This window comes from Zootoca vivipara, chromosome 2 (assembly GCF_963506605.1).
Source record: "Zootoca vivipara chromosome 2, rZooViv1.1, whole genome shotgun sequence".
Taxonomy (NCBI): domain Eukaryota; kingdom Metazoa; phylum Chordata; class Lepidosauria; order Squamata; family Lacertidae; genus Zootoca; species Zootoca vivipara.
In genome coordinates this window covers 91,198,203-91,213,472 of record NC_083277.1, presented here as the reverse complement: position 1 = coordinate 91,213,472, position 15,270 = coordinate 91,198,203, and the positions used below count along the sequence as shown (strand labels likewise).

At 48.6% G+C, this 15,270-nt stretch overlaps 1 protein-coding gene and 1 non-coding gene across 3 annotated transcripts in view; one reads left to right on the top strand and one right to left on the bottom strand.

The window, feature by feature from the left end:
• Positions 1-32: 32 nt before the first annotated feature.
• On the top strand, positions 33-151 carry LOC118081612 (5S ribosomal RNA). The gene has a single exon (XR_004692089.1). It is a non-coding gene; the product is annotated as a 5S ribosomal RNA (ribosomal RNA).
• Positions 152-3,756: 3,605 nt separating this feature from the next.
• Positions 3,757-15,270, bottom strand: part of FBF1 (Fas binding factor 1) — a 34,861-nt gene continuing 23,347 nt past the window's right edge. For both annotated transcript variants that reach the window (XM_035104513.2, XM_060271836.1), the window contains 7 exons: positions 14,150-14,272; positions 13,375-13,560; positions 6,887-7,063; positions 6,010-6,147; positions 4,653-4,791; positions 4,384-4,505; positions 3,757-4,008 (listed from right to left, as the gene is read on the bottom strand). In XM_035104513.2, the coding sequence (XP_034960404.2) occupies positions 3,925-4,008; positions 4,384-4,505; positions 4,653-4,791; positions 6,010-6,147; positions 6,887-7,063; positions 13,375-13,560; positions 14,150-14,272 (969 nt within the window). In that variant the 3' untranslated portion in view covers positions 3,757-3,924. The remainder of the gene's footprint in view (positions 4,009-4,383; positions 4,506-4,652; positions 4,792-6,009; positions 6,148-6,886; positions 7,064-13,374; positions 13,561-14,149; positions 14,273-15,270) is intronic.

Sequence of the window (15,270 nt, the reverse complement as noted above, 5' to 3'; positions counted from 1 at the left end):
GGTTTAAAGCAGCGGCAGCAGACGGAACTGTTGTCTACGGCCATACTACCCTGAACGCGCCCGATCTCGTCTGATCTCGGAAGCTAAGCAGGGTCAGGCCTGGTTAGTACTTGGATGGGAGACCGCCTGGGAATACCGGGTGCTGTAGGCTTTTCTTTTCCCCGCCCCCTCTTTTGCTTTCAGGTCTCCTATTTTTACCCTCTGCTATTGTTTCAGATTTCATTGCAGGGTCTTATGGCTGCTCTTTGTTTTTTCTTTTTAAAATTGTTTCTACTCTTGGCACCCCATTTCAGCCTGGATCCTATCCAGCTGCTTCCTTCCTTTTTCTATGAATTTCATACTTGGACCACACTGTAGGCGGGTATTATCTGGGTTCTCCTGCCGTGATTAATATTTTGAGCACTGTTTTGCAATTGCCTTTGGGCAGACAGTTGACCTCCGTGCTGGATCCTATCAGCGTAGCGAAGCATTGCAAAAGGAAGCAATCCTATAGAACTGGCTGCAGTTTCCCCCATTTTTTTGCACAACTTTGCAAAGGAGTTTATGAAATAATTCCCCTGGCAATCCTGAAGTGCTTCTGTTTGTGAGCAGAATTATCAAGAATATTGGGGCCAGTTTGGAGACGATTTTTGTAGTCAGGGGGGAGGGACTTGGGTCTCAGGTAGAAAGTCCATGCATACAGTATTGGTTACTTCACAATGGACGGCCCACAACAGTGAAAGAAGGCAGTGGTCCAGCACTTGGTATTGCCACGTGTACTTCCATCCAAGTACTAATCAGGCCTGATCCTGCACTTGCAAGATCAGATGAGATCAGGATAGTATAGTCATAAGCAATTATTATTTCTTCCCAACTTTGCTGCGGTCCAATTATCTTTGAAACTAGGTTATAACAGAGCCATGATGGATTGAGTGATGTGAACTTGGATAGCTTTTGTTAAAGTGTCCCCTCTTCAGATGGCAGTCCTCTTTGTGTCTTTTACAGGTACGTAACAGGAATGTATCACAGAGATAAAATTACCTTTTTAAAAAACAAACAAAACCGCCACATTGCCCCCTTATTACCTCTTCCCTTATTACCTCTTCCTAATTCAATGACTTCATCTAAAGAATCGTGAGATTTTTCTTCTGCCCCAACTTCCCACTTATTCTAGGTTTAGGTAAGCACAGCCAAAGCCTTTTCTACACTGTATGATCAACTAAATGTCTAGCTCTTTTGTGTGTGTGTGTGTGTGTGTGTGTGTGTGTGTGTGTGTGTGTGTGTGTGTGTTTTAAAGCACCCATTACAGTTCAAATAAGCAGCATTTGTCCTTGATGGAAAAACTAATGAAAACAAAACAAAACAAAAAACACCAGTGACATGTGGAGATTAAACACCTTTTGCCTCCTCTTGCTAAAATATATTATTCCACTAAGCAGTTTGTTTTTTCTATGGCTACAGATTTTTATTAAGCTTTCTGGCCTTAATGGAATGTGCCAATTGCTGAGAACAGATGGCTGCTACAGAGAAATAATGAAAATGGAAGTAAGTCACTGAAGATTATGGGGAGGGGGAGTGAAATCTCTTTCTGCCCTTCTATTAAAATAGCTTTTTGTTTGTTAGTTGAAGTCACTCCATTTTTACAGCCTAATAGACTGGTGGTTAATTTGACTAGTTAATTTAAACCAGCTTGGTGGTTTAAATCAGATTTTCACAATTGATCACGGTAACCGCACAATTACTGTCACCAACAGCAGAAAAACTAGCCATTAGAAGCTAACAGTGCTTTTTACTGTCACATCCCCCTTTGCTCCTGATAATTCACTTAAGCAGAAGCATTGCTTAGTTTGAATAAAGCATTGCTTAGTTTGAATAAAGCATTGCTTAGTTTGAATCAAGAGCAGCCAACATGGTGGCCTCCATATCTTGTTAGACTACAACTCCCATCGGCCATGACCAGATGCGAGTTGCAGTCCAGCAACATCTGGAAGATCACAGGATCTCCAACCCTGATGAAAGATGAGTAACAGCAGACATTAGTATTCTTAGGATTGTAGCCTTGGCACACCTGTCATTTTTTTTGCACAGATTCAATAGCATAGATTTGCTTATTAAAGTGAATTAATGGACTCTGGTGCCCTAGTGCAACAAATGCACTTTTCTTTAAAGGGCCTTTTTGTTGTATAGAAAGCAATGGGGAAAAGCACTGGGAAGTGTGGAAAGAACAAATTAAACAGTTCAGGTCTACAGTACCTCAAGGACCGCCTCTCTCCAGATGAACCTATATCCAGACCCTGAAATCATCCTCTCTGTGTGCCTCCTCCATGTGAGGTTCAGTGGGTGACAACACAAGAATTACCTGCAGTGGCTCCCTGTTTGTGGAATGCTCTCCGCAGGGAAGTTCGCCTGGCGCCTTTGTTATATACCTTTAGGCAAAAATGTTTCTCTTTAACCAGGCCTTTGGCTTATTGACATCTGATGTCCTTTTAAATGCATTATGGGAAGGAGGATTATTGGTTTGTTTTTGTTCTTATATTTATTGTGCATTTTGTGTTTTTTAATATTGTAATTTTATGTTGTGAACCACCCTGAGATCTACAGATGAAGGGCTGTATACAAATTTAATAAATAATAATAAAGAACAAAGCACAAATGACTAATGAGAAGTTGTGTAAACATTTGACAAGGAAATCAGAATGAATGCTCAATAAAGATAGAATATAATCTACCCTCCACAGAAACTTTGTGCAAGCAAATCAGGATGAATGCTTAGCAAGTATATAATCTGGAGGGTCTTCTACTGACCTCTTTCTGCTCACAGGGGATGGGAAGAGCCCCCACGAAAGGAATGCAAAAAGGCAATAAGGTGGAAAGACAGGGTATGGCCAGGAGCACCTTGCTACCCAAATGTATCAAGCTCCAATGGCACCTAATAATAGTAGTAGTAGTAGTAATAATAATAATAATAATAATAATAATAATAATAATAATAATAATAATTTATTTATTTATTTATCGTGTTTCTCATATTATAAGACACGTCTTATATTTATTTTTTCCTCTAAAAAACACACTATGGCTTATTTTCAAAGGATGTCTTATTTTTTTCCTCCTCCTCCTGCCGTGGCCGGCATTGCTGCTGCGCCTATCACTATGTCTTATTTTCGGGGTATGGCTTATATTCCTTGAATGCTTAAAAATCCTGCTATGGCTTATTTTATGGGTATGTCTTAAAATATGAGAAACAGGGTATTTATACCCCACCCATCTGGCTGGGTTTCCCCAGCCGCTCTGGGCGGCTTCCAACAGAAAAGTAAAATAAAATAATATATTAAACACTAAAAGCCTCCCTAAACAGGGCTGCCTTCAGATGTCTTCTAAAAATCTGGTAGCTGTTTTTCTCTTTGACATCTGATGGGAGGGCGTTCCACAGGGCGGGCGCCACTACCGAGAAGGCCCTCTGCCTGGTTCCCTGCAACTTGGCTTCTCGCAACGAGGGAACCACCAGAAGGCCCTCGGCGCTGGACCTCAGTGTCCGGGCAGAACGATGGGGGTGGAGACGCTCTTTCAGGTATACTGGACCGAGGCCATTTAGGGTTTTAAAGGTCAGCACCAACAATTTGAACTGTGCTCAGAAATGTACTGGGAGCCAATGTAGATCTTTCAAGACCGGTGTTATGTGGTCTCGGCGGCCGCTCCCAGTCACCAGTCTAGCTTCAGCCCAAAAGAGCCCTATGTTTTTCACAAAAGCAGGGAGTTACAGGAAAGTTTAAAAAGCTTTATTTTACAAATGTAGTATCTGTTAATGTGAGGTTTGGCATTTACATGTTTACATTTACCACCGCCCTCTGGAAGCATTAAAAAAAATATCAAAATGATAAAGATCCATCTTTATTAGGAGAAACCATCAGTCCAGGAAGGGATGCCTTCAGTACGCTTCCATTCTCATGCTGACTGGGATGGAGCATTGTAGGAAGTTTTCTTCAAGGTTTCTAAGAAGAACTGTTCTTCCTCCAAGAAATCATGATCCTGTTTTTTAAAAAAGGTCAAACTTACAGGATCTGTGGGTGTCACAGACTCATAGTGCTACCTTCCTATTTACCAACTTACTTTAGTGAGTAAACCACTTAGAGGTTTTATTACAACCAAGTGGTATATAAATATTGTTTAATAATAATAATAATAATAATAATAATAATAATAATAATAATAATCCATCTGTATTGTGAGCTAAACAGAACTCTTCTATAAATAAGCATGCAATGGTTAGAACTGAAACTGAGCTATGTATAAATATGTAATATGAAAGTTGTATAAACAGCATCAGGACAGAAACAACAATCCCAGGGCAGAGGTAATGTTCCCAGTCTACTGAAGATCAAATGCTAGAGAATTAATTTTTACCCGATCAGCTGAAATCTTATGCAGCACCAGTTTAGCATAGAGATCTGCTGGTCCTGAACTTGATTGGCCCTGAGAGGTTCCAGGGTTGGCTTTAGGTAGATCCGTAAGAGGAAGAGAGAAATCTGGGAAGGAAATAAATTTAGCTAGAGTAACGAGCCTCCACACAAAGGCCCTCACAGATAATGTCCCAAACATCTCCAAGGTTTATCCTTAGGCTTCCCACCAAAAGCACTCCTGAAGGGACTGGTGGCGGCTGCGTAGCTACTTACAGTGTGTCCTGGAGATTGCATTGGCCTGAGCTCCTGACAACGGCATCTGGGATGTGGTCTGGAACACCAATGGATTGCTTGGAAGTCCCACCCGCAGTTGTTCAAGCTGCCTCCTCTGTTGAGACAGGCTGAGGTGCTCCTGACAAAGTCCAGTGTGAGAAGGAGAAAGAGAATTAAGAAACATTCTGGTGGGAGGCTCTGTGGTACAGGGCAACAAACTCACATTGAGTAGGTGTCCTGTGCACAGACTGAGTTTTTTAAACTTGCCATGTGCCTCCTAAATTTATTTATTTGATTGAATGGGATTTATTATTGCCCCTTCACCCAAAGGTGGTCCAAGGGTGGGTTACATTGTGTAAAGTTACAAGCAAAAACAAAACGGGATAAAAGCAGCAGCAAATCAGTATGAAATAATGGAGGGAGTGGATCATTTCACATCAGCCCTTCATAAGCCTGAGCAAAGAGGTGTGCCTTGAGCTGCCTACAAAACTACACATAATTAGCAGCAGATGCACCTCACAAGAGAGAGGGGAAGAACATTCTAGAACACAGGAGCTACCACCAAAATAAAGCCTCCTGTGTGTGCCATTGTCTCTTGCACCATGTTCTGCAGAACTTCCTCTCTCTGTGCAGCCACCTGAAAGCTGTCCAAGAACAGACCTGAGGGGTGCAAGAGGAGAGGAATCCCCACTGCACAGGCAGGGTGGGGTTTTTTTTAAAGTGGCATTTCCATCTTTTGTTTAGGACAGCTGTCCTAAACTAATAAATCTAATACATATAATTATGAATTATTAGTATTATTATTATGAATATTACTAATAAGAATGCTGAGACTGAAGTGGATCTGCAAAGTTAGTATTTGCTGATGGCCAAATTGACAGCAGCAGTAAGAAGTCAATCAAAACAAAAGTTAAGAAGCGAATGGAAATGCTATGATGAATATATGAAAAAATATCACTCAAAGGATGGTATGCTTTCATGCTTAGAATGAAAGATATGAAGTTATATAAGAGGATAAACTTGGAAATAAAGAGGATATAGAAATATATGAAAATAGAATGCACGCAGATATATATAATTATAGGAATATATAGAAAACAGAATTTACAGAATTAAACAATGATAGAAACAGGAGTCGAGTAGGCGGTGGAGGGAAGTCAGAGGGGGGAGAGAGGGGGAAATGGTGGAGGGTGTTGTATTGTATTATATTTTTTGTTTGTTTTTTCTTTGAAATTAATGTATAAGATGGATTGTATGGATTGTTTTAATTAATAAAATTTTAAAAAGAAGAGAGAGAGAATGACAAAGATGTTGATGCACAGGCAACAAAATAGTTTAAAAGCTTCAGAGAAATCACCTGGTGCAGCAGCTCCTCCTGCTCCCTGAGTCGCTCCATCTGATGCTGCACAAGACGCAGCCTGGCCTGATGCTCTGACTCCACCTTCCTTGCCTCCAGGAGGGCTCTTTCCCCCTCTTCGTATTTCTCAGAGGATAGCTGTGCAGCATGAGGAGAAAGAATCAGGACCCAATTTGTTATTACACATTCAGTGTTACTGTGTGCATATTACCACAACAAAATCCGTCTTGAGCAACAAGCAGTGAGATCTTAATTCTGTTTTCCAAGCTAGCAGGGGACGCCACAAAATAATTTCCTCTCCTCCTCCTATCCCGGGGGTTCCCAAACCCTCCTGGACAGATCTCAGAGGACACAGAGGTGGTGCTGGGGGAGGAAATCCCACTTTGCAAATGGAACTCCTTGTGCTGGCTTCTGCTAGACTGCAACAACTTAGTTGAATCCGGCACAAAAGGTTGACTCCAATGAATGAACAGAATGACTTGTGATTGTGCAATTGAACTTTCCCTCCCCCCCCCCAATGTGCTCTTTGCATCCCCCACTCCCCACCAAAATCTACTCTCAACCCTGCAGAGGTGTGGGGGAGTTTGGGGGCGTACAGTGGAAAGATAGAATGGAGAAGTCCCATTGCACAAGAAGTGGTTCTATTCATGCAATGAGTTTGTTGAATTCAACCCAAGGACAATGTGGTGTGCTTCAGCATCTCCACGACGGAGAGAACAAAATATCACATGCTGATGTTACACCTAGGACTAGAAACCAGACCATCAGAATCCAAACCTGTTGTTTGGTTCCTACATTCTGCTCTGACTCAGTTTCCTCCTCCTCCTGCCTTCCTAGCACAGCTAGATGTGTAAAGGGGAAAAGGAGGCTTTCTTACTTTGCTCATGCTATGGATTTCTTCGGTCCTCTGCTTGACATGCAAAGCTGCTGCATTGACCCTTTCCTTTTCCAGCCTCAGCTCCTGCTTCTCTTGCTCCAGAATCTCCCGATCTCTCGCCAGCTGCTCCTCCCTCGATCTCAGCTCACTGGCTTTGATTTGCAGGTCTGCGCGTTCCTAATAAAAAAGGGCCTGTAAGATTTGCTATCTTGTATTACTGTGAACGGAATATAAGGCAGCTCCTTATACTGTAATGACTTAGCTCCATCTAGTTCAGTGCCCCCATACTTGGGCAGCAGGCAATGGCTATTCGGGAAAAGATCCTCTAGTAAATTTAATTCCTGCATCTTATATTTCCATGCCTACATTGTATTGTTTAATTCTTTGTGTGTACGCATAATGGTAGAAAGACAAAGTAGAAATAATATATTACTGTAACTGTCACAGTGGCCGGAGTGGGCTACTTCAGAGTAACGACGCTACGCAGCTCTGCATTTTATTCTTTTATTGGTGCTGCGTATTTACAGTGCTGAAGTCATTGCTATTTACACGGAGTGATGTGGTCAGTCGGTTTCAGAACCTCCGAATGGCTTTTGGCGCGTCTTTCTCCAACACAAAAGCTTTGGCAGACCCATCCTCTTTCCCCTCCTCTTTCTGCGTAATTCCGGAGTTGGGGGGATGGGTCTCCCCCCCTTATTCGCCCCTTCCTGTCCCACCTGGGACCCTGGCTCCTCTACCTTGCCTGAGCCTCGGACCCGACTTCCTGCTTCCCCACTGGCATCGGAACTCTCTCTGCTTTCCCCTGTGCTCGGGGATGGGCTTGAACTCAGGAGGGGAGGGACTTCGCGATATCCCCTGTCCCTCACATCCACCCCCCTCCCAAGCTCTCCTTCACCCCTCCCCAGGTCCCCCCCAGGTGTCGGTGACGACTGGAAGCCTAAGAACTCAGTGCTTTCCGAGCCCGTTGGTGTGAACACCTCCCCCAGTCCTGCGAGCCCCCCCCTTCCGCCTGGGAGGACGGGAATCCCAAAAAGTCCGTGGCGTCAGAGCTGGTAGGGGTTAAAATGTTCTGCCAATCTGCTCCTTCCTCTGACTGGGTGGATCTCGGTGACACCCATACCTCATCCTCTGGTTCCTCAAACTCCGCTTCCCAGCGCCATGGTGAACTGCTCTCCCGTGCTTCCTCCCCCTCCCCCTCCCTTTCCATGTGCCAGGGCTTGGGTCTATGGGGAAAGAGGGCGTGAAATTCTTCTACCAGGAATTCCTCCTGTATCTGAGTGGCTGGGACCCATTCATTCTGTGACGGTGGAGCATCCTCCCATGCCATGAGGTACTCCAGGCCCCCCACCCCCCACCTTGAGTCCAGGATGGCCGTGGCCTCATTGAGTTGCTCCCTGCCTTCCCTCTCCCCCCGTCCCTCAGGGGTTTGTTCGCTGCCTCGGAGCCTGCTGCTTTCCCTGTACGGCGACAGCAGCGATCTATGAAACACTGGGTGCACCCTCATGTCCTCTGGCAGTGCCAGCCTGTATGCCACCGGGTTGACCTGTTGCGTGACCGTGAAGGGGCCCAACCTTCTGGGCGCCAGCTTTTTGCACCTCCCTCTGATGGGAAGGCCCTCCGAGGACAACCAAACTTTGTCCCCCACCCTAATGACCTCCCCCTGTCGCCTGTGGCGATCTGCCCCCTTCTTGTACGCTTCCTTGGCTCTCTCCAAGTGTTCTCTGAGCTGCTGGTGCACCGTCTCCAGTTCCTCTGCCCAATCCTCAGCCTGTGGGCCCTCCTCCTCCTCCTCCCCCTCCCTCTCTGGGAAAGATCTGAGGTCGCGCCCGTAATTGGCCTTAAAGGGCGACACCCCTGTGGAGACGTGCACCGCATTGTTGTAGGCAAATTCTGCCAGTGGCAGGCGATCCACCCAGTCCGTTTGCCGCTGGCTGACGTAGCATCTCAGGTACTGCTGCAGAATGGCGTTGACCCTCTCCGCCTGTCCATTGGTCTGCGGGTGTCTGGCCGTCGACAAGCTGACCTCCACCTGCAGGAGGTTCATGAGCCGCCGCCAGAACCTGGAAAGAAATTGGCGGCCACGATCCGAAATAACTCTTAAAGGTAATCCATGCAGTCGGAATACGTGGTCAACAAACAGTTTGGCTGTCTCTTCTGCAGAGACCGCCCTGGCACACGGTATAAAGTGGCACATTTTGGACATGAGGTCCACCACCACCAACACTGCGGTCTTGCCCCTGGAAGAAGGCAGATCTGTGATGAAGTCCATGGACACCACTTCCCACGGCCTGTGTGGTGTGGCTAAGGGCTCCAGCAATCCTGCTGGCGCTGCTCTGACCACCTTTGCCCGCTGGCAGGTGTCACAGCCCCGTACATAGTCTCGAACATCTTCCCGCACCCCTGGCCACCAGAAGTGTCTCATGACTAGGTGAGCGGTTTTGTCCCTCCCAAAATGACCCGCCGTTGGGTTGTCGTGCATCTGCTTGAGGACCGTACGTCTAAGCTGGGTGGTGGGCAGGTACAGTGCACCCTTGTAGAAAAGCAGCCCCCTGCATGCTGCAAAGTCTTTTGCCTGCTCCCCCCCCTCTCAGTTCTCTGAAGATGCGGTTGGCAAATTCATCCGCTGCCGTCAGTGCTGTGAGTTCTGCCTCGCTCACCACTGCTGCTCCGCAGGACCATGCTGACGGGGGGAAAATGTGCCTGGGTGCCGGTGGCGCCTCCTCCTCCATGTACTCTGGCTTGCGGGAGAGGGCATCCGCCCTGACATTCTGCTCTCCCGGGATGTAGTGTATGGAGAAGTTGAAGTTCGAGAAGAACTCTGCCCACCGTATCTGCCGCTGGTTGAGCACCCTGGCAGTTCTCCAGAACTCCAGGTTTTTGTGGTCCGTGCACACCTGGATGGGGTGCTTGGCGCCCACCAGGAAGTGTCTCCAGTGCTGGAACGCAGCGTGGATCGCAAGAAGTTCCCGATCAAACACCGTGTAGTTTCGCTCTGGCTGGGTCAACTTCCTGGAGAAGAAGGCACAGGGTCTCCACTCTCTGTTGGCGTCCAGTTGCAACAAAATGGCGCCCACAGCTTTATCAGAAGCATCTGTCTCCACGCGTAGGGGCGCGTCCTGAACCACGTGGAACAGGTTCTGGTCTGAGGCGAACACCCTCTTGAGGCTTTCGAACGCTGCTTGCGCCTCTGGTGTCCACCTGAACTTCTGCTTGCCTCTCAGGCAGTCAGTGATGGGAGCCGTAACGCGAGAGAAGTTCTTGATGAACTTCCTGTAGAAGTTGGCGAAGCCTAGTAGGCGTTGGGCATCTTTGCGCGTCCTGGGGCTGTGCCAGTCCAGGATGGCCTGCACCTTGTCCTTGTCCATCGCCAGCCCCTTGTCTGACAGCTTGTAGCCCAGGAAGTCCCCCTCCTTGGTGTGAAACTTGCACTTCTCCAGCTTCACATACAGGTGGTTCTCCTTCAGGCGCTGCAACACCTCCCTGACATCTTTCACATGCTGCACTGGGTCATCGGAATAGATAAGGATGTCATCCAGGAAGACCAAGCATTTCCTGAAGAGGAGGGACCCCAGGACGTGGTGCATGAAGGCCTGGAAGCATGCTGAGCCCCCTTGCAACCCGAAGGGCATCACCAGATATTCAAAAGAGCCCAGAGGCGTGAACATCGTGGTTTTCCATTCATCGCCTTCCCGGATCCTGATCAAGTTGTACGCCCCCCTCAGGTCTAGCTTGGTGAAAATCTTGCCCCTGCGTGCCGCTGTCAGGAGATCATCCACTCTGGGCATGGGGAAAGCCACTGGCTCTGTCACTGAATTCAGCCGTCTAAAATCCACCACAAGACGGCGCTGTTGCGTGTCTTTCTTGTCCACCCAGAAGACCGGGCTGCCCCCTGCTGCCTTGCTTTCTCTGATGAACCCCCGCTTGAGGTTCTTGTCGATGAAAGCGCGCAGATCCTCCAGTTCCTGGTCTGACATGGCGTACAGCTTGGCTGGGGGTATAGTTGCCCCTGGCACCAGGTTGATCTGGCAGTCAAAAGGCCTGTGCGGGGGTAGGTGGTCGGACTCCGCTTCGCTGAAGACCTCCTGCAGGTCCCAGTACGGCTTGGGTATCGCCTCACCCCCTTTGACGTGCATGGTGGCCACCGTGGCTATTGGAGGCCCCTCCCCTGGTTGGTGCTGCATGCAATGTTCCAGACAAAAGTCCGACCCAAACGTGATGCATCTCTGGTGCCAACTGATGGAGGGGTCGTGGCGCGCCAGCCAGCTCATGCCCAAGACGATGGGGGGGTCTGAGATGGTGGTGACGTTGAATGCCAGTGTCTCTGAGTGCCTTCCCACCGTCATTCTCATGGGGGGGGTTTGATGAGTGATGGCCCCACCCAGCAGCTCTCTGCCGTCAATGGTTGCCACGTGCAGAGGAAAATCCAGCTGCAGAAGCTGGATCTGGTGCTCTTCCGCAAAGTTTCTCGAGAAGAAGTTGGCTGAGGCACCACTGTCAATTAGGGCGAGGACCGTCAGGGGATAGCCATTTGGGAGCGTGAGCGTCACTTCTAGAACCACTCCTGCTCTGGGAGGGGTGGGCTGGCTCTGCTCCTCTCTGTGCGGGTGGGTGGGCTGGGGCTGTTGTCTGCTGACTGTGCCTGGCTGCTGCCCCTTGTCTCCTGCAGCCAGGCTTTCCCGTTTCCCTGCTGTGGTACTGCGTCAGTGGGGGAGGGCACAACCGTTCCCGCCTTTCCTTGCCACTCCCTGCGATGTGGGCAGTCTCTGACGAGATGCTGGGGGGAGTTGCAGAGAAAGCAATTCCCACCCCTTCCCTCCTTGCGTCTTGGCGCCGCTGGGGTTTGAAAAGCCCGCGCGCGCGCGCGCTATCAATCTGCATGGGTTCCTGGTCCTGGCTGGCCCCAGGCGTGGCTTGAAAGGGTTGTTGGGGGAGTGGCTTCTCCTGCGACCGTGGGAACCAAGCCCGCTTTGCGCGCGTTGCTTGCTTGTCGCTCCACCGGGATTCCTGTCTCACCCCCACCGCCAGAGCCGCTTTGCTCAGCTGATCCATATTACTGGGCTTTGGACCTCTCGAGAGCTCATCCTTCACCTCCTCATGCAACCCCAAGTAGAACGCCGCTTGCATTGGGGGTGACTCTAGTTCCCACCCCAATCTGTGCACCAGCATGGTGAATTTCGCCCAATACGCGCGAACTGTCATATTTCCTTGGCGTAAATTATGAAGTTCCTCCTTAGTCTGGTCCATATGACTATCGGACGAATACATCGTTTTCAAACCTTCTAGAAAAAGTTTGACATTCTTCATGCAAGGATTCTTTGTTGCGATTAACGGTCTTAGCCACTCCCTGGCTGCCCCGGTGAGGTGCTCCACAATAAAAGCTACCCGGTGCTCATCATCAGGGAACTCATCGTGGTGCAGCTCAAGAGCATACACAATCTCAGTCTCAAAGCCCTGATATTCCCTCGGGTCTCCATTGAACTTGCTTACTAGGGTCCCGGCTCTCCTTCCTGGCAGCACTTGGACTTGGGGTGCCCCTCCCGCCTTGTTTTTCTCTGCATCCAGCTTGTTTTGGAGGTCTACCGCCACCGCCCTTAATTCCTGCTCTCTTTCCTGTAGCGCTCTCACCTGTTCCGCAAGTTGTAGCCGGTCGTCCTGGACCTTCTTAGTCTCTTCTTTAGCTGCCTTCAATTCCCCCTGCGCCTGCAGCGACAGCTGCTGCAGTTCTTGCTGGGCTTGCTCCGCGATCTGCCGCCATCTCTCCGCCTCTGACACGCTCATCCCGGCAACTCCAAAGTAGCCCAAAAAAGGATTTGGAGGTTGCTGTCACAGTGGCCGGAGTGGGCTACTTCAGAGTAACGACGCTACGCAGCTCTGCATTTTATTCTTTTATTGGTGCTGCGTATTTACAGTGCTGAAGTCATTGCTATTTACACGGAGTGATGTGGTCAGTCGGTTTCAGAACCTCCGAATGGCTTTTGGCGCGTCTTTCTCCAACACAAAAGCTTTGGCAGACCCATCCTCTTTCCCCTCCTCTTTCTGCGTAATTCCGGAGTTGGGGGGATGGGTCTCCCCCCCTTATTCGCCCCTTCCTGTCCCACCTGGGACCCTGGCTCCTCTACCTTGCCTGAGCCTCGGACCCGACTTCCTGCTTCCCCACTGGCATCGGAACTCTCTCTGCTTTCCCCTGTGCTCGGGGATGGGCTTGAACTCAGGAGGGGAGGGACTTCGCGATATCCCCTGTCCCTCACAGTAACCATGTTGGTTGGGCTGAAGGGAGTTGAAGTCCAACAACATCTCAAGGGTTGCAGGATCCTCACACATACCTTATTGTTATTGCATTCTGAAGAGCAACGCTTCACAAGCCCCGACCTAAATATCCTCTCAGATTCTCCCACCTCTTATTTTCACTTCATATCCTTTAGGCCCTAGGCCGAAGCCTTGAAAGAAAGCTCCAGAACTGAGCATGCTCTGCTTCGGCCCTTTTTTACCTTTGCCAGGCTCATGATGGCCCCTTCTCTTTGAGAGTCAATCTGCAGAGCCCGGTCCACCTCCCTCTCTGTGCGTTCTTTGCTCAGCCTCTGCTGGGTGTGGAGCTCAGACCACTCTGCAGCAAGCTTATGGCGCTCCGTGGCACATTTCTGCATGACGGTCTTCTGCTCGTCAAGTAAAGCATTCTGGGAGCAACAAAGAGAAACACAGTCAAATCCAACAAATGCCAAAATGGCATTTTTAAAGGTTGATATGGGTGTCTTGAACTTATAGTCAGTTGCCTAGGCGGGGGGAGAAACTCAACACTTTAAAATTCTCTTTGTTGTCACGGAGGAACCTCTACAGTGGTACCTCAGTTTACGGATGCAATTCGTTCCGGGGAGCCGTTCGCTCCCCGAGCAGGACTCAAACGGAGCGCCTCTTTCACGCATTCGCGAAGCACCGATAGGGCACTTCTGCACATGCACGTGCTGCAAAGATCACTTCTGCACATCTGCGTGTCGTGGAACCCGGAAGTAAACACTTCCGTGTCTGCAGAGTACTCAAACTGATAGTACTCAAACCTCAGCGGACTTAAACCGAGGTATGACTGTATCTAGAAACGAGATCAGCAGGAAATGCAAGAGGTGTATAGACATTCCCCTTCCACCTTCCAGGTTGGTATAGACTGCTACATTTTTACAACTGGATCAGTCCACACTTTGCAGTGTGTTGGCAACATCACTTTGCTAACAAAACAAACAAACAAACAAAACCACCAAGGGCCTTTCTAACCTTTGCCCTCTCTAGCTCTTCTTTCTCCATGCTCAGCTGCTGAGTCATGATCCTCCTCTGCTCCTCTAGCGAGTGTTGCAAAGATGATGCCTTGGATTGTTCTGCTGTCACCCTCCAGCGTTCCTAAGGTAGAAAGACACAAAATCTGCTCATCCCACCATTAGGCAAGAAAGCAATGCAGTTGGGTGTGTCAGCAGTAGTCCAAGGGGGAGGCTGATTGACCATGTGGGAATGGAAAGCTGAGAGAGGGACAGACTCAGTTGGTTAGCAGGTCAGAGTGGACAACAATATACCTGTAACAGAATAGTTGCTCGAAAAGCTAAGGCAGACACACCAAGGCAGGGTGGTAGAATTACAAGATCTGTACTGATTGCTTGTCTGCTAATTAAAGGAATATTTATGCTTCAGGGCTTGAGCTCTATTTTGTCTGTGTGCAAAGAGTACTGCTGAGCCTCTTGGGCTTGCCGATCAGAAGGTTGGTGGTTTGAATCCCCATGATGGAGTGAGCTCCTGTGTTGCTCTGCCCCAGCTCCTGCCAACCTAGCAGTTTGAAAGCATGCCAGTGCAAGTAAATAGGTACAGCTGCGGCGGGAAGGTAAATGGTGTTTCCGTGCGCTCTGGTTTCCATCACGGTGTTCCGTTGTGCCAGAAGCGGTTTAGTCATGCTGGCCACATGACCTGGAAAACTGTCTGTGGACAAACCCCAACTCCCTCGGCCTGAAAGCAAGATGAGCGCTGCAACCCCATAGTTGCCTTTGAGTGGACTTAACCTTCCAGGGGTCCTTTACCTTTATGTGGGTAATTACAGAAAGAGTCCTACATCTAAGGGTTGCAACCAATGCTGGTCCTACTCAGAATAAACCCAATGAAGTTGGCATTACTGACTTAGGTTTGTTAATTTCAGTGGATCTACTTTGAGTAGAGTTTAGTTGGATACAATCCTAGGGCAACGGGGTGGTGGCAGTGGCTACTTTAAGAAGAAATCAGGGCTCAGTGGAGCAGCAGAAGGACAACCTGAGGACAGGCCCTTGCAAGGAGGCAAGCAAGGGCAAATAGTGGGTGTTGCTCAACTGAAAGTCATTCTAGTCACAGCTGTGTCATCAACCTGATGCAATTCCACA